The sequence below is a fragment of the Danio aesculapii genome, chromosome 8 (assembly GCF_903798145.1).
Source record: "Danio aesculapii chromosome 8, fDanAes4.1, whole genome shotgun sequence".
In the NCBI taxonomy this organism is placed as follows: Eukaryota; Metazoa; Chordata; class Actinopteri; order Cypriniformes; family Danionidae; genus Danio; species Danio aesculapii.
Window position 1 is genome coordinate 41,175,932 of NC_079442.1, and position 19,630 is coordinate 41,195,561.

Below are 19,630 nucleotides of genomic sequence, written 5' to 3' on the forward strand. Positions count from 1 at the left end.
GTTATAGTTAAAACATTTGCGTGGAGTGGCTTCAGGAACATAATTTAACCCCCAAAAAATAAAAGGTCACACTTTTGATGGTCCGTTTGTTGAATTTAATTTACTAATTCTCATTAGATTATAAGTAGACCGTTTGAGGTTAGGGTTAGGGTTAGGGTTAGAGTTAGGGTTAGTGTAAGTTGACATGTACTTGCAAAGTTTCTTATAGTCAGTTAAATGTCTGTTGAAGGAGCAGCATCAACAGATATTAAGCAGACACTCTACTAATACTCAATTGGATCATCAAAATAAAGTATTACCAATTAAAACACTTAAAGTGGAAGTTAAAGGGTTAAAACAGATTTTAGTTTTCTGATCAATCACATTATTGTCTTTTCTCTCTAGTGTGTTTCCTCGGGAGCTCAAGGAAGTGTTTGCGTCGTGGCGGCAGGAGTGCAGTAGCCGAGGACGGCCGGATATCAGTGAACGCTTGATCAGCGCTTCACTCTTCCTGCGCTTTCTGTGTCCTGCCATCATGTCGCCGTCACTTTTCAGCCTCATGCAGGAATATCCAGATGACCGCACCGCCCGCACACTCACACTCATCGCCAAAGTCACACAAAACCTCGCCAACTTCACCAAGTGAGTGTTTTTTATTGAGCGAGGTAAGAGTGGATGGAAAACTGGAAAAAACTTGCAATTTATTATATCTAGTGCTGGGCAAAGTTTAATTGTGATTAATCACATCCAAAATAAAAGTTTGTTTTGACATTATAAATGTGTGTGTGCTGTGTATATTTATTATTGATATATAAATATACACACACATGCATACAGTATATATGAGAACATGGTTATTTATATTTAGTATATGTATATGAAACAAATTATATAAATGTAAATATTTTTTTTCTGTATAGTAAAAATTTTTTTGTATTTGTTTTGTATAGTTTTATTTCTATGTACATTATGTGTGTGTATCACATATACATAAATATGCATAATACACACACATACACTCACCGGCCACTTTATTAGGAACACCTTACTAGTACCGGGTTGGACCCCCTTTTGCCATCAGAACTGCCTTAATTCTTCGTAGCATAGATTTAACAAGGTACTGGATATATTCCTCAAAGATTTTGGTCCATATTTACATGATAGCATCACGCAGTTGCTGCAGATTTGTTCCACCTCGTCCTAAATGTGATCTATTGGATTGAACTCTGGTGACTGCGGAAGCCATTTGAGTACAGTGAACTCATTGTCATGTTCAAGAAGCCAGTCTGAGATGATTCACGCTTCATGACTTGGTGCATTATCCTGCTGGAAGTAGCCATCAGAAGATGGGTACACTGTGGTCATAAAGAGAGGAACATGGTCAGCAACAATACTCAGGTAGGCTGTGGCGTTGACACAATGCTCAGTTGGTACTAATGGGCCCAAAGTGTGCCAAGAAAATATCCCCCACACCATTACACCACCACCAGCAGCCTAAACTGTTGATACAAGGCAGGATGGATCCATGCTTTCATGTTGTTAACGCCAAATTCTGACCCTACCATGCGAATGTCGCAGCAAAAATCGAGACTCATCAGACCAGGCAACATTTCTCCACTCTTCTATTGTCTAATTTTGGTGAGCCTGTGCCAGTTGTAGCCTCAGAATCCTGTTCTAACCTGACAAGAGTGGCACCTGGTGTGGTCTTCTGCTGCTGTAGCCCATCCGCCTCAAGGACGTGTTGTGCTCTTCTGCATACCTCTGTTGTACTGTAACAAGTGGTTATTTGAGTTACTGTTGTTCTTCTATCAGCTGGAACCAGTCTGGCCATTCTCCTCTGACCTCTGGCATCAACAAGGCATTTGCGTCCACAGCACTGCCACTCACTGGATATTTTCTCTATTTCGGACCATTCTCTGTAAACCCTAGAGATGGTTATGCGTGAAAATCAAGTTAGACAGGTGTACCTAATAAAGTGGCTGTTGAGTGTATATTATGTCAATACAAGCTTTTGTTTTAATCTTAGCTCAGCACTAATTAAATCATAACCATATGAAGTAAAGTGAAATGTTTATGTCACTTTAGAAAATTTGCATCTATAAAATACAGAAGTGCTTTATAACACATGCAAGACTAACAAAGAGTGAACATCATTTGTTTTCATGATGGTTATGTCAATATTATAATGAGCAATACTACTCCTATGCTTGTGGTTAATTATGTAAACATAACATGTAAACAAGTTTTTTATCAGATTTCATCACAAAAAAAATCAATTTATTGTGTTTTATGTTGTAGGTTTGGCAGTAAGGAAGAGTACATGTCCTTCATGAATCAGTTCTTGGAGCACGAATGGACCAACATGCAGCGCTTCCTGCTGGAGATCTCCAACCCAGAGACCATCTCTAACACAGCAGGCTTTGAGGGTTATGTTGACCTGGGCCGTGAACTCTCTTCTCTTCATTCTCTCCTGTCTGAAGCAGTCTCACAGCTCGATCAGGTAAGTGTTTGCTTTTCAACAAATGGAAAAGTGTATAGTTGATGTCAATATCATTAGCCCTTCTGTGATTTTATTTTATTTTTTCTTTTTCAAATATTTTCCAAATTATGTTTAACAGAGCAAGAAATATTTCACAGTATTTCTTATAATATTTATTCGTTCATTCATTTTCTTTTCGGCTTAGTCCCTTTATTAATCTGGGGTCGCCACAGCGGAATGAACCGCCAACTTATCCAGCAAATGTTTTATGCAGCGGATACACTTCCAGCTGCAATCCATTACTGGGAAACATCCATACACACTCATTCACACACATACACTATGAACAATTTTGCTTACCCATTTCACCTGTACCACGTCTTTGGACTTTAGGGGGAAACCGGAGCACCCGGAGGAAACCCATGCGAACATGCAAACTCCACACAGAACACCATGCAGTCCTTCCTATAATATGTTTTATTATTTGTTTTATTTTGGCTAGAATAAAAAGCAGTTTTACATTTTTTTTATTTTTTTAAGGTCAATATTATTATCCCCTTTTTTTTCAATTGCAATTTTTCAAATCACTGTTTTTTTTTTAATTGTCTACAGAATGAACCATCATTATACAGTAGAATGACTTGCCTAATTACCATAACTTGCCTAGTTAACCTAATGAACCTAGTTAAGTGTTTAAATGTCACTTTAAGCTGAATTCTAGTATCTTGAAAATATCTAGTAAAATATGATGTACTGTCATCATGGCAAGGATAAAATAAATAAGTTATTAGAAATTATTTATTAAAACTATTATGTAAAAGAATATTTCCGTTAAACAGAAATTGGTGAAAAAAAATATACAGGGGGCTAATAATTCTGACCAACTGTATGTGAAATACTCCGGTTTCCCCCAAAAGTCCAAAGACATGCACTATAGGGGAATTGGGTAAGCTAAATTGTCTGTAGCGTATGTGTGTGAATGAGTTTGTATGGGTGTTTTCCAGTGATGGGTTGCAGCTGGAAGGGCATCCGCTGCGTAAAACATATGCTGGATTTGTTGGCGGTTCATTCTGCTGTGGCGACCCCTGATTAATAAAGAGACTAAGCCGAAGAGATAATGACTGAATCAATGAATTTTAAGTCACACCAAGTTCTAAAGTCTTGTAAAACACTACGCGTACAAGTTTTTTATTTCAGAGTGCCATATAAAAGGTTAAAGAACAAATCTTTCGTCACAGTAAAATTAACTTGTTCTAAATTAACATTAGGAAAAGCAGTTTACTTACATATTTAAATGCACTTGTCTATGCTAAAATTGTATAGTATGTATGATGCCACTGTGAGTTCACACTGCTCTAATAGTTTACAGACAGTCATAGTCCTCCATTGTGTTGTAGACTACCATCACCAAGCTGGGACCTTTAGCTCGGATCCTGCGGGATGTGAATTCAGCCCTGACGAATCCCACCGGAGCCCCTGTACCATCTCCCACTGAGCGTGTCGGGTCACCTAGTCTCCCTAGCAGCAGCCTGTCCACCGGTCTGCAGAAGATGGTGATGGACAGTGAGATCACAGGGTAAGTCTAGGCTAAGCAATAATCTTACGTTGCAAGAATTTCACCTTTAGCCGAGAATATATTTCAGATATCCATTCAAAAGTCTTTAGGTTTTACATTATTTAGATTCTAAACTGAGTAACTGGTCACAGAAGATGAATAAACATTTAAAAAAACTCTAAAGCCTTCAGATTATGTGGGCTCTGGGATGTGATCCATGCGAGTTGATGGCTATTCGCTGTGGCAGTCTGTGAAATGAGGAAAAGACTTTTAAAGCACTTTTATATTTAGGTGAATGTCTTGAATGTGACGCTGTGAAATGTAAATTGAGCTGGGGGAAGAAAACTGCAAGCTAGTAAAATCATCATCATACTGTTGTGGAATAGGGTAAAATTGAAGATGTGAAAATGTGTCCTGATATAAAACCCCCTGCTGCTCCAATGATCACTTTCAGAGAAGACTACTTGCTTCTAGTAATGATTGCACATGTTTTAATAAGTACTCTCAGATCTCTTTATACATATATTATTCTCTTATACTGGGATCATAGAGATTTATTACATAGTTTTAAATCAAAAGACATTTGTGTGTCAGTGTTTAGACATCTACCATATTAGCACACATTCATTAGCCATATAAATGAGCTAGGTCAGCTGTGTCATGGGCTGCGTAGGAATTGTACGCTCTCTTGCAATGTAGGTATTTATTTTGAATAGGCAATTGTTTTGGGACTTCTAAAATGTTGCTTAAATTTTGAATGTTTGTATTAAATTTGGACATACTGTACATTTCCCATGTTGCTATGTGTCCTAGCACAAGATGCATTGCTTCATTGTCATTCTTAAATCTTCTCCTGGGGTCTCTGGAGTTAGAGAAAACTCCCTGAAAGTAATAGGTCAAGGGTTGTTTTTGACTATACTTTTACTAATTATTTGAACACCATTTGTCAAATATTCTGTATAGTAAAGAATAGACATTTATGCTGCTATTCAGTAATTTAACCTATTGTGATAAAGAAAATTATCAATATTGATATGCCGCACTTCCAAATACAGTGAATAATAGTTATTTATTATTTAAACTTTTAGAGTGCTTTTTAAGAATATTCTGACTGTTTTATTAGTGGTTGTTCATCAATGCTTGAAGACTTAAAAGGAGGTTTGATTTCAAACATGAACATTTTTGCATGTTAATCTGGTCTTGTCATTGAAATAATGTGACTTTTTACAGTATAGAGATGTATCTTTGTATATATACAGTATATTTGTTCACTACCTCTGTATAGTAAGGCTCCATCAGTTAATTTAACTAAAGTTGATGTAATAACAACCACAAAAGTATTTATTAATCTTAGGAATGTTAATTTCTTAGTTAATGCTTAGTTAGTAATTAATAAATTTCAGATTTATTGTTTACTTAACTTTAACATACCTATAATATGCCTATTTCATACTGTGAATTTTTATGCATTAAAGTTTATTAATGACACTTTGGTCATACTCTTGCTAAGCACGGTTGTCCCCCTACCCTCTCCCTCGACGGCCTGCACTCACATTGCATTCGAGTCGAAGCACGCTTACGACGTGCTGTTCAGTTTAACAGAGAGAAGCGCTCTCGCTCAGCACAGTGGACATTGCTTTAGTTATATTGTATATTTGTATTATTATTATATATATATTTATATTTATATATTTATATTATTATTTTTTATTTATATATATTTATATTTGTATTATTTTTAGTCGTTTGGGGTGCAGTGACACACAGTCAAATGTTTTGCCAAACAGATCCACAACTTTTGACGCTCATAAATTATCATAAAAGGTTTGCATCTGTAATAAACTATGACAATTGCGTTCATTAAAAAGTAAGAATGATCAATAAATTCATATGAAACAGTCCCTTAAAAGTGATGTCGCGTCTTCAGTTTTGGGCTCAAGCATGCTTTGCACTCACACTACAAGTGCACCGTTCCAAAGCACAGCCGAACCGCACTCTGGCACACCTCTTCGAACTGGACCAGGGCTGGTCAATGTTCAGTCAATTTTGCCATGGGTAATTTCCTAATTTATTTAAATAACTAGAAAATGTAGAAAATGACAAAAAAAAAACTATCTCATTTATAACACAATGGAGTTCAATGTTGAGTACAGTCGAGCTGCTCCTGCCTTTGCCTTGATTTGCTCACGGATGTTTTGTGCATCTGTCAAGTGGCAGTATTTACATTTTAAAAGTCTGATTTATTTACAACATTTAATTAAAACATTTAATTTCAGTTGGCTATTTTATTGTTCAGCAATAAAACAAACAATCAAACAAACAAACAAATGGTAAATTCGTTAACGTTAAACTCTCTGTCCAAGTATTCGCCAAACCACATTCTCATTCCACATTCCCACCTCTGCTCCACTCTTTTCTGATGGGATGGTGGGACAAGTCTAAGTTTACCATGGGCCAACTTTGGCCTGTGGGCCCTACTTTGGGCATCTCTGCTTTAAAATAATACAGTATGTATTTTTGGTTATCATTATACATTAATCTTTTTGAAGCTCAATAGATTGATGATACCATATATCGTGATAAAAGTTTCAGCAATTAATTACAGCTAAACATTTTGAGAGAAGCCTAGTAAGGTAGTACAATATGGGATTTCTGACCTAGCCCTGCAGAGTTTAGCTCCGACCAAACTGAAACAATTCCTGAACCAGGGGACCAAGGTCTTTAGACACACTAGAAACTTTTAGATAATTTGATTGGAGCAGAACTCTGCAATAGTTGGACACCCCTGAGCTAGCTAATATGTTTAATATGAATTTAAAAAAAAAAGAAAACCATCTGTGATCTTCATTTTGTCCTGTCGTCTCTTGGACAGGCTGGTGGATTTCACTCGACTGCCCTCACCAACCCCCGAAAATAAGGACCTGTTCTTTGTCACAAGGAATTCTGTGATTCAGCCGTCACCCGCCCGCAGCTCCAGTTACTCTGAGGCCAACGAGCCAGATGTTCAGATCCCCAACGGCAGCAAGAGCTTGTCAATGGTGGACCTGCAGGACAGCCGATCTCTGGAGAGTGCTGCCAACACCTCCTTCAGTGACCCCATCAATGACAGCCAGACGTCTGCTGGCCAGAGCGCAGGAATGTGGACCACCCGCACCATAAAGGGCAACATGCCCAGTGGTCCAACCCTGAGAAGAGCAGGTCAGACCCCCACCACCCCGAGCACAGAGTCTGCCCCAGGAAGGTCCCAGCTGCTTGCCCCGCTCTCCTTCCAGAACCCTGTGTACCAGATGGCCGCCGGATTGCCCGTGTCACCCCGTGCAGTGGCCGACTCAGGATCTGAATGCCAGAGTTCCATCAGCAGTAATGCAGAGGAAGCAGCTACTGTGGGGCCAAAGCACCCGTTTATAAGCCAGTCCAGCACAGGGGCGAGCGGTGGAGGGGGCAGTAGTGGGGATGAGTTTATTCAACGTCCTGGAGAGTTTACACGTCGACAGCTGTCACTTACAGAGACCCAACACCAGACCAATGTACCGCGGCAGAACAGTGCAGGCCCACAGCGCCGGATAGACCAACCACCTCCAGCCATTACAAGAGGCCGCACTCCACCAAACATGCTTAACACCGCTCCCTATCCCCGGCCCTCCAGTGGAAGTATGATGTCATCATCTCCTGACTGGCCCAGCAGCGGCACCAGACTGAGGCAACAGTCTTCATCCTCCAAAGGGGACAGTCCAGAATCCAAGCAGCGCACACTACACAAACAAGTGAGTCCATTTTAACACAATTTTTTCCTGCCGTTTTTATAAATGTTTCTATTTCCTTCCACAATTGAAAACTGAAGCCATAATGTCCCGAGTATGGTTGCTGTGACCTTGTGCGATGATGTCACTAGATACTATACCAATTAGGTATGGTTCTTGTGCACTGTTTTACCCAATCATGTAACTATGGCTACATTCACCTGCAGACCTCTAGGTGGGAGGGACTTGCGATGCTATAAGGCTGGATTTAGGGTGGGAGGTGTAGGTACCACATAAACATTAATAAAACGTACCAGGTTACGGTGAAGTTGGGTTTAGGGTTAGGGTAAGTGTAGACATTCATAAAACACAATAGCTTGGACTCCATGTTATATACAAGATATTAAATAAATGAAAATTCCAGGAGGTGTACAGCCCTCTTGGAGCTCAAGTCCTACCCACTTGGAGCTGACCAACCCATTTGAACCTGGCTCTGACCTCTGTTTATACCCTTCTCGGCCCAATTGCAATTACACATCAGACATCTAACTAAAAGCAAATGTGTAAGAAAAATAACCACTTTACACTTAAAGGTGCTGTATGTTTTTGACTTTTCTAAAGCATAAAAAATACCATAATATGTTTGCAGATATTTAAGAAACATGCCAAGTGAACATTCCTGGTTATCAGAAATATAATGCTGAAGTCAGATATTCTGCTTTGAGATCCCAGAACATCTGTCTTTGTTTTGGTCATTTAACCCACCCTCTGCCACTTTAGCCAATTATATTTCAGCAGCCTGAGTTGCCTTGGTGAAAAACCGCGTATTTCATTCATTCATTCAAAAAGGCTCTCAAAGCATTCGCCCTTGACTGAAATGCGACTTCCGGTGGACAGTAGCAGACTCCGAAATGAGACGCAGATTCATAGTTCCACATGAGGTTATCAATTAGCAAATAATATAAATATTATGAATGTAATCATTAGGTGGGCAGGTCACATTGTAATCCTGTGTCCTAAAAACATGCTACGTGACGAGATTTGCTGTGATAAGCAATTGGCTGTTTGCACCAGATCCAACACAACAGAAATTTAAATACAGCATTCAGTAGCACCGAATATGAACTCAATCACGAAATAGTAAGGTTTATAATCTGATTAATACATATTAAACCTCTTTAACATTATTAAATGTAGATGCTGAATCACTGATATGTGTTCATTTGCATTATTTCACAGTTCTAAAGTTTAATTTCAAACAGTTTATTTTATTTTCAAGATCTGAGGTGAACTATCTGCTGCTGCTTTCAGTAGTATGCCAATAAATGTCATGTAAAATGGCACTCAAACTCACGTTATTAGCATTTAACACTGAATAAAGCACATGAGGTGTACCTGAGGTGATCATTGTCAGTTTTCTGTTGTTCAGCTGCAAGAAATAGAAGCCATTTCTAATATATCAATTTGAAGTGTTGATTAGAACAAAAACTCCATTTAATATGGAGAATATTTCTTGTATTGTGTACCGTTGCTTTTATATAGAACACAACTTAATTCAGACTTTAGGCTCCATAGTCATACTCGCTCCTGTTGGTCCTCAATCTGGCAACCTGCGATTGTGTTTGTTTTAATCCAAGAACACAATACCTAGTTCAACCACTGGGTGTGAAATTTGCATACTACACCTTTAATGTACCGCAGCATTAGAACTAAATTAAAATTACCTAAAATTATTTAAATCATCCATGGGAAAAGTTCATTTGAAAATTTATTTGTTACATTTGTACAATTGTTTATGATCTGTGCTTACTGCCAGCCACCAGGAAATACAAATGTTTTGGCTTTACTTGGTATGTGTACTTGGTTTTTCATCTTGATAAAAGATCATGTCGTATTTAATATGATATTTAATCATGTCATATGCACTAATTTAGCCACTTTAGTCATAATATATGACATCTAATTTTACTCATCGGAAATATAATTTTAGTGCAAATTTAAATTATCAACATTTAGTTGACCAAAACCCTGGTTGTTGATTAATGCAGATTTTGTGTTTCACTTACTTTATTCAGTCCCTATGTACCCAAATGATTTTTATTTGTATAAAACCACATATTGTCTTAGAACATAATACAACTGGTAGCCATAATAGGATGGTGTTATCAATCTTTTTGGTTACACTCTTTTGTCGTTTCTACACTATTTTGAGAAGCTTTTTGGAAAACAAAGTATGTGTATAATCAAGAATTTGTTCCCTCATTTTAGTTCACTTGTAGCCTTGGTTTAACTTGTTAGCCAGTACTCACTTTTGGGTATTTACACCTACCTGTCTTTAAATAGTAACAGTTCTTGACCCCAGTGAGCTACAAACAAAAATTAGGTATCATTTGAAAGAAGACACTTTGAGTCCATCTAGAAAGTTTCATGCTTAAAAATATAAAAAGTTATACATTATGAAGTAATGAGAAAGGAAAATTGTAGTCGGTTCAATATTTGTTTTTTCATATACAAACAAAGCAAAGTGTCTCATGAGTTTATATTTCAAATTTAATGAAGATAGCATACAAAATAAGATTTCTGTAAAAAAGTTTTCTGAGACTATATCAGTGTCCTACTTTTCCTCACCGTCAGAGGCGTTTTCTCAAAAATGACTTTCCCAAACTAAAACAGTAACCGTTGCTGAATAATTTGGTCTACATTCACAGTTCATGTATCTTTGGAAAGAAGACACTTTGGGCTTTATTATCCATCATCTAGTGTTCATAATGATCAAAGCAAAAAAAAGTTATAGATGCTTAATAATGTAAAAAAAAAAATGCACCGCACTAAACATTTTATTCTTTCATAAATATATGAAATTAGTCCTGGAGCAATACATAAAAGTAATAGGTCAAAAGCAACACATCTCCCGGGTATATGTTTTGAATTTGATAGCAATATCATGCAAAATAAAATTTGGGACATAAAATACAAAATAACTACTGGAAACAATTTCTTAAGTAGTTTCTATTACAGGTATAAAATGCAATAGATTTACAATAATAATGGCCGAAAGCCACTAGAAACGACATAATGAGGATGCAGGGCAAGCAAGCTCATGATTACTGCCTAATCAATGTTATTATGGCTATAATTAAGAAAAAACACTTTTCCAAGTTCCAAGATATGATCATTTTCCAAGATTTGGGATTGTGTTTTAAAGCCGATCACATTCTTTCTGTCTCACTAGGTCCATAAGTTGGTGTATTCCCAGAGCTCATTTAGAAACCACTAAATTAGCTAGCACTCGGCTGATATTCTTAAAACAACTTGGCACTTAGATCTCTTGGGGGTTAATGAGTCTTTCGGTGCATCGCTGCAATCAAACAAGGCTCTTAGGTTGAGACGAGCAAACAAAGCCCTCTTGCCGTCAGAGGCGAAAGGAATGAGCAGACAAGCAGAATTAATTGCGGGCTCTGCGCTAGTGATTAAATGACTCCTCGCATTGTCCAAACTGTTCCTTTGAAGTCTGCTGAATAAATCTTCATTAAAAATTGATCAAGCGTTTTTTTTTTTCTATCTTTTATTTTCCAGCAAGCGTTGTTCTCACCTTGAAAAGTTTGAAGGCGCTTGTTTGTTTGTGCCTGTTTTTGTGAACGATTGATTGAAAACTATAGGTTTGATAGCAGCAGTCTCGTTTACCAACCCAATTAAGGAAAAGGATAGGACGTTTTGTAAAAGGCAATGAAGTCATCTATCTGGGATTTGTTAATTCTCTTTAACTTTTTTTAATTGAAAGTAAAAGTATAAAGATGTGATTTCCAATGTTTTTACTGACAAACTTTAATGTATTTTTTAAATATAAACTTTTTTATGGTGGCAACACACTCCAAACAGGCAAAAAATAAGTGTAAAGGTTACAGAAAATCCACATTAATCCATTTTGAAACATTCTATAATAAGCAGATAAACTAGTAAAATGTGTAAGGTTCATATTGGGGTATAAAAGGTGCATCTCAATCCTTGTAAACAAAGCTGGGTCATATGTTATCAGGTCTTTCGACAACTAATGTATATGTACAGTAATATTGTGAAAAGATTCATAAAATCCAGAGAAATCTCAACCTTTGGCCAATGCTAGTGCTGTGTTAAAGGGTATGAAAATTATTAAATAAATTAAAATTATGTTATTAATTACTTACCCTCTTGTCATTTTAATCCCCTAAGAACATCTTCACAATAAAAATTAAGATATTTTAGTAGAAACCCCAGAGGTCTCTCATCCTTATACAGCAACAGTCTTGAATTGCTCAAAGTTTATGCTCAAGTTTAAAAACATTCCATGTGACTTTAGTGGTTCATTCATTCATTTTCTTTTCGGCTTAGTCCCTTTATTAATCTGGGGTTGCCACAGCGGAATGAACCACCAACTTATCCAACATCTTTTTTACGCAGCGGATGCCCTTCCAGCTGCAACCCATCACTAGAAAACTCATACACGCATTCACACACATACACTACAGACAATTTAGCCTGCCCAATTCACCTATACCACATGTATTTGGACTTGTGGGGGAAACTGTAGCACCCGGAAGAAACCCACACGAATGCGGGGAGAACATGCAAACTCCACACAGAAACGCCAACTGACCCAGCCGAGGCTCAAACCATCGTTCTTCTTGCTGTGAGGCGAACGTGCTACCTACTGCACCACCGCGTCGCCTTCAGGGGTTCAACTCTATAATATGACTTTAGTCAGCTCCAAGAACACTTTGTGCAGTAAAAATAAACCCTGTTAAAATGACTTTACATTAGGTAAGGGTGTGCATTTACTATGGGACATAAAATGCTTTTGTGTTGCACTGCTGACTCATCTCATACTGCTGATGAGGAAAAGAAGACAAAAATGAAGGTTTTTTAATGTTGTTTTTTTATTTTATTTTTTTGTATTTCATCTAAAAAATCATGAAATGACATGACGGTGAGTTATTAATAACAGATTATTTATTTTGGGGTAAAAAAACCCTTTAAATAAAAACACATGGGTTCAGCAAAACAGCTGTCAATGAACAGTCTGCCGCTGCATCAAGAAATGCAGCCTGAATCTTTTTTTTTAAGGAAAAATCAACAGTATGGAGCTTCGTCCCAACTGACACACTATACACTATCCACTTATGCACTATGTACTTACAAACTCAACAGCATAGTATATGCATGTAGTGTCGTCCCAAATGGAACACTGATGGTTTTTTTACTAAGCGGAATTTCAAACCATTTCCCTGATGACGTTTGACGGTTGCCAAATTATCTAAATAAATGACCAAACTACCAAATAATACCTGCCATGAGTATAACCGCATTCAACATCGGGAGGCGCTATAATCACTCTCATAGGAGAATTTTGCAATTATTTATTTTCACAATCTAAAATAAATAAAGTAATCCAACATTAGCGCCCGATAGTTCCGCCCCTTCCGCTACGTGAGCAAAGCAGTGATCGCTGAGTGCGTGAAGTGTCCAACATAAGACACTACTTTTTACCTGTTGAAAAAGTGCATCATCCGGGTAATTAAAGTGCATATTATTTTTAGAGTTTTCAGTGTGAATGCACTACTTAACTATTTAGACTACAAAATGGCGGAGAAAAGTGCATAAGTGTGCAATTTGGGACGCACCCTATGTCACTTCAGTGTGGTAATGGCCTAGAGCTAATCTTAGATGGTTAAAAAAACACAAAGGAAATGTGTGATGGGGTCATTCTGGTGATCAGTTTAAGTTTCTACAGGGAAAAAAATGACATTTAGTTTTCAGAATCAATTTTCATCCAGACTTCAATGAGCATTAAATACCTAAACAATTGGTATCACACTTGATGAAACTATATGGCCCATGATGAAACAGACTGATGAGCAGCTCAAGGCTCAAATCATTTGAGATTGGGCTTGTAAAACTTTAACAGAAGGTATCCTCAATTCTCTAGCAATTAAGAATTGCGATTAAATTTAAAGTTGTTAGTAACACTGTGTTGAACATATCTCTGTCCCAAACGTATTTGGAGTGTTCTAGCCATCAAAATGTTGTACGTTGTACTTTTGTCAATTATATAAAAGTTAAACAGAACAAAAAAAATCTCATATTCTTGACTTTATTACAATTTACAAAATGTTCTATCCTTTCTTTTAGAAATGGGGCTGCAGATGCTAGCGTGGGCATATTAAAAGACAATAATGGATGTGCATGTGTGTGTGTGTGTGTGTGTTTAAATGAACTTTTATTAGGCTCCATCTCCTGTGAATCCCAATGCATTGGACCGCACAGCTGCTTGGCTGCTGAATATGAATGTGCAATATTTGGAGCAGGAGGGAATTGACCCAGATTCCAAACACCGGGAGGACTTCCCAAACAAGGAGGATCTCACACCCACTGAAAAGGTAATAATGAGACCTCATCCTGCGGTACGACTGCACAAAAGCAGCAGTATGTGCTGAAATACAGCAGGCGTACTGTTTGTGTGTTCAAAACTAGCCTCCCATGGGCTCACAAGACAGGAAGTGTTAGCAGACAGTGATGATTTATTATAAATGACATAAGGGACTTTCAGTTTTAGTGGAAATGATTGAATTTGATTGATTTTTGACAGTGTTGGGCATGTTCCTTTAAAAGAGTAATTAGTTGTAGTTACTAGTTACTTCTCACAAATAGTAATTGAGTTACATAATTATAGAAGTACCTAATTACCAGGGAAAGTAACTATTGTGTTACTTAAAAATATATTATTTGTCAAATGACTATAATATAAATATAAAACATTGTACAATAATCTGCACTAATTTAATGTTGTAATGTGGTGCACAAATGTTGACATTTGTGCTGCGTCCCAATTCGCATACGATTCATCGTAAATAGTATTTGAAAATAGAATTAGTATGTGCCAAATATACTAATATACATTACATATTGACATACTAATTCTATTTTTTAAATACTATTTAGGATGGATAGTATACGAATTGGGACGCAGCACAAATATCATTGAGAGCCATGGGCCGAAGGTCAATACACCAAACTATATTACATTAAAGTTCCCATGGGTAATTTTCTAATTTGTTTAATAAAATTTCAAAATAAATATTCAATTCAATTCAATTCACCTTTATTTGTATAGCGCTTATACAATGTAGATTGTGTCAAAGCAGCTTCACATAAAAGGTCACAGTAAATAGAAAACATCACTTTAAAATGGTATTAACTAATGCAGTATAACTTTTTAAAGGAAAACTTATTGCAATAGAAACATAAACAATCTCTAAAGCATCCCCATCATTCTTCCTATCTTCTCAGATGAGATGGTGGGACAAATCAAAGGTTACCATGGGCCAACTTTGACCCGCGGGCCCTAGTTTGGGCATCTCTGGTCTAAACTAAAGAAAAAAAGGAATCATCCAGATTTTCCCCCCTGTTCTAGCACTCAGACGTGTGGAAATTTTAAGCTCTGATCTTGATGCTTAGTCATGGCATCATGTCTTAAACTGAAACGAGGACTCTTGAGTGTCAGACCTCAGACAGCTTGATGTTGTTCGGAAAGTAGAAGTGAAATTCAAAAGGACTTTAGATAAAGTTGACTTTTGATCTCTGTAGTGCTGTAATTTAGGCAGACAGGTTCACATCACTGCACTGCAGTGGCTGGCTCAGGCTCGTCTGTCGTCTCTTTAATGAATAATGAACCGCTGGAGTGTGCCGAACACGTACATCCACACACTCAACCCTTCTCAGATAAACCTTGCTGCATCTGTGCTGCTGCAAGATGTTAATGTAAGTGATGCTGTAGTGGTTCATGGTATCCTCTAAAGAGAACAGAGTTTACTGTTAATACTGTTGTTTGTAAAGCCAGGCTTATTATGTTAAGTCTTGTCATATTCATAAAGGAGTCAGTTTCTGTATCTGTATCTCCAGGACTCCATCTCAAGATGGAGGAAGAAAAAATTCTCTAAAAAAGTTTTCTTCTTTTCAGAGTGAGATTCATAAAATATTTCTGCACTCTCTTAGTTTCCGTATAGCCTAAAACAACAATACAGTAAAAATATGTATTAAAATATAGGGCTGAGCAATTAATCTAAAATTAATCGAATCCTAAGTCTATGGGTGGAATGTCTTTACCTAGTTTTTAATGTTATTACTAGGCTTCAAATACTTGTTGTATACTTTACTGGCTTTACGAAGATCTTGGGGCTGATGCTTTATAATGGATAGCCATAGAGTCTACCTCATGCTTGCCCTCTTCCCTAGCAGCCTTAGTTTATGCTCTTCTTTCCTTCCCTTATGACAAATTCACAAAATATTTATTTGCTGGTAAGATCCACACTTAAAATTTGAAAACAAATTAGACGCCATTTTGGTTGGCAAACCATATCTCTAAAACCTCCCATTCATTCTAATCCAGGTTTTAGTCCCATCAATAATTGATAAATCATTTGCGTCCTGGCATACTAAAGGTGTTAAGGAAGTAAATGACTTGTACTATAAGGGAATTTTCTCTTCATTTCAGCAGGTATGTGAAAAGTTTAATATTCCAAACAACAGCCATTTTCCATTATCTCCAAATTCTCGATTTGGTGTGTAAAATGTTCCCTCAGTTTCCGGCATCGCCTCCTAGCTCCTCATTAGATAATTTACTGGAGAGGCTCACAATTTGGAAAGGGATTATATCATCATTCTACTATAAAATTATACATCTCATTCCCAAATAAAATCTGTGTGGGAAGACGATCTGGGAATTACAATTTCAGATGAGGGCTGGGAATCAGTCTTTTGCAAAATTCACAAGTCCTCTGTCTGTGCAAGACATGGACTTCTGCAGTGCAAAATTGTACATCGTGTACACTGGACAAACCTAAAGCTCTCAAAGCACTTTCAGCATATACAGTGGGTGACACTTAAAAATGAGCATTACCGCCATGCTTTGTACCGCCGCCGCTCTAATGCTGTGTTCACACCAGATGCGGAACGCACGGATAAATCATGTGTAAATAGACGTGTTAACATTTGAGTTTACCCGCTTCATTGGCTCGTGAAAATTTGCTTCATTTGCGTGTGAAAATCCGCTTCATTCACGTGTGAAATTCACTTCAGAACAGACCCGGATTCGCATCACGGCAGGGCTTCTGTCTGCCCAGTGCCTGTAGCTTCGTTGCTAAATGGCAAACATGGATTTTATTGAGAAAATAACTGTGTTTATGTGCTTTATGGAGGCTGAAAAACAGCGTTGATTCATTTGGAGCAGTGTCTGAGAGCACTAGATCCTTTCAGAGGTGCACCCAGCTCTGTGAGCTCATAAACTCCTCCAGAAACTTAACCTGGATGATGGAAGCTTTCACCGGTGCTTCTGACTGAGCCAAGCCCAGTTTCATGTACTGTTGTCGGTGTAGGCAGGAGGATTTTCCCCCGGGACACCAACAACAGGCGCTACGTCATAATCACGCCCCTACGAGAGCAAGCTCCTGATTGGTTAATGCTGGAATGTCCGCTGGAGTTCAAATTTTCAAACTCAAGCGTTTCACGCGTTAAGCGCGTCAGACACGCAAAACGGTCTATTCGCGTCTTTGCATTGACTTAACATGTAAATCACTTGCACTAGTGTGAACACAGCATAAAGGAGTAAGAACGTGTTTTTAGGTTTGACCGCAGTTTGTGACTATGCCGCCAGGGGGCACAAAGGGACGGGAACTATTCAGTAGCTGTAAATACTCCACTAGTAAAAGAACATGAAACAATAAAACAAAGCATTATAATTCCTTAATTAATCATAAAAAATTGTCAACTAACTTTTTTTTCATTGTAAACTTGTAACGAGGATTCATTTTGGAAAGTAGAATTAAAGAAATTAAAGACAACTAAAATGAAAGTACAAACATACATAAATTTAAGTAGGCCTAAATAAATAAATAAATAATATAATCCTGCTTGTAATCACTGTAATTCCACCCCAGCCACTCATGCACATGTGTTTCAGTCTTGTATAAAGCTTAACTGCTTTTAAAACACTATTTTTAAAACTATATCTGTTTTTTTGGGTATATCTATCTCCCCTTGCCCACTGATTGCCATTTTTGCCATTTTTCCCACGTATATATTTCCCACATATACCTTACAAAGATACAGTCTAATTGCATAGCTTTTATCATCACTCCACTAGCAGATTCACACTATGTCACTGATTTTGATCCTGTCCCCAATAATTATTTTAAACCCAAAAGATGAAATTAGCTGACAAAAGCTCGAAATTATCCAGTTTTGCCCACAATTAAAGCTGACAGGTGCTAACGTTATCTTATCTGATGCTCAATACACACAAATCTGTTAACATTGAAAAAAAAGTAGTCCAGGGTGTCTTGAAAATGTAAATGCCCTTGTAAATGCATTTTTTAAGTAAAAATATTAGTAAACTAAATTCCATGCATGTAGACAGACCTTGCACTGGTTTCAATTTGGTACATCACTGTTAGAGAAACCGGCATTGTGAGCACCGTGCTTTACTGTCTGAGCTACAAGATTGCCCCAAAGTGCATGAAAAATTAATCTTTGAAGCATTCGCTAGCACCTGCTAGATATACTTCATACAGCTTTCCTGGATTTTTCAGGCTTAGCAGACAGATACGAGATGATTAGCAGGCTGTATTCATGTAAAATGCATTTCAAACCACAGCCGTACACATCGCTCAAGTCTCTCCGTACACAGCTTTTGTTGCCCCTGTAATCCCGCTATTAGACTTCTTCATTCTCTCCTTTCCTTCTTCAGTATCAGCAGGAGATAGCCGTCCTGCAGGAGAAGCTGCGTATTTCTGCCAAGAAGCTGGAGGAGTATGAATCTCGCATGAAGAGTCAGGATGACCAAACGCAGAAGATGCTCCTGGAGTACCAGGCCCGGCTGGAGGACACAGAGGAGAGACTACGCAAACAACAGGATGACAAAGAGCTGCAAATGAAGAGCATCATCACCAGGTAAACATCTGTAGTGAAAATTCAATTCAACAATAATTGTTCTATCAAAGCAGCTTTACAAAAGGGTTCCTATTATTGCATTACAATTAAATTCTGAAAAATTAAGGTTATTAGTTACCATAACTTTAATTATTAAATAGTAACTACATTCGTTTGGCCAGTGGAGAAATGATCGTGCTCATCTGAGCCTGGTTCTCTCGAGGTTTTTTTCTTCACTTTCGCCAATTGGTGAAGTTTTTTTTTCGCCGCTGTCGCCACTAGCTTGCATGGTTCAGGATCTGTAGACCTGCACATCGATGGATTGCTCCTCAGTGTTTGAACTCTCAGTAGTGATTATTAAACCACACTGAACAGAGCTGAACTGAACTGAACTTAAACTTTGAAAAATGAACTACACTGTTTTAATTTACTATGATCTTCTATATGAAGCTGCTTTGACACAATCTGCATTGTAAAAGTGCTATACAAATAAAGGTGAATTGAATTGAATCGAATACATTAATAGCTAGGGCCAGACAGATTCTGCAGACATTTTTTGCTACGTCTGTGGAGAATTTTTCAAAAATCGGCGGATTTATGAGGAATGATTTTAGGAGTATCATAACTAAACACTTAATATATTAAATTTAAAAAATAGCTTTTTAACTTTTATTTAATGTTTATAATGCAAATCTAATTAGATCCACTAAATATATCTACTAAAAGACAGAAAATATTACTTTACAAATGGCATTGTAAATAAATCATAAACATTTTAATATTGCTGTTATTGTATCACAATAATATTAGTGAAATTTATTTATAAACTGAATAAATAGAAATTTACACCCTTTTACACAAGTAAATAAAAAGACTTAATGCTGGGCTGAAAATCTGCGGAAATCTGCATGCACAGAT

At 37.3% G+C, this 19,630-nt stretch overlaps 1 protein-coding gene across 3 annotated transcripts in view; it reads left to right on the top strand.

Annotated features, from left to right (window-relative positions):
- The window catches only part of dab2ipa (DAB2 interacting protein a), a 217,478-nt gene that overhangs the window by 187,644 nt on the left and 10,204 nt on the right, over positions 1-19,630 (top strand). For all 3 annotated transcript variants that reach the window (XM_056463984.1, XM_056463982.1, XM_056463983.1), the window contains exons 9-14: positions 385-621; positions 2,278-2,479; positions 3,856-4,034; positions 6,886-7,777; positions 14,014-14,166; positions 18,531-18,733. In XM_056463984.1, the coding sequence (XP_056319959.1) occupies positions 385-621; positions 2,278-2,479; positions 3,856-4,034; positions 6,886-7,777; positions 14,014-14,166; positions 18,531-18,733 (1,866 nt within the window). The remainder of the gene's footprint in view (positions 1-384; positions 622-2,277; positions 2,480-3,855; positions 4,035-6,885; positions 7,778-14,013; positions 14,167-18,530; positions 18,734-19,630) is intronic.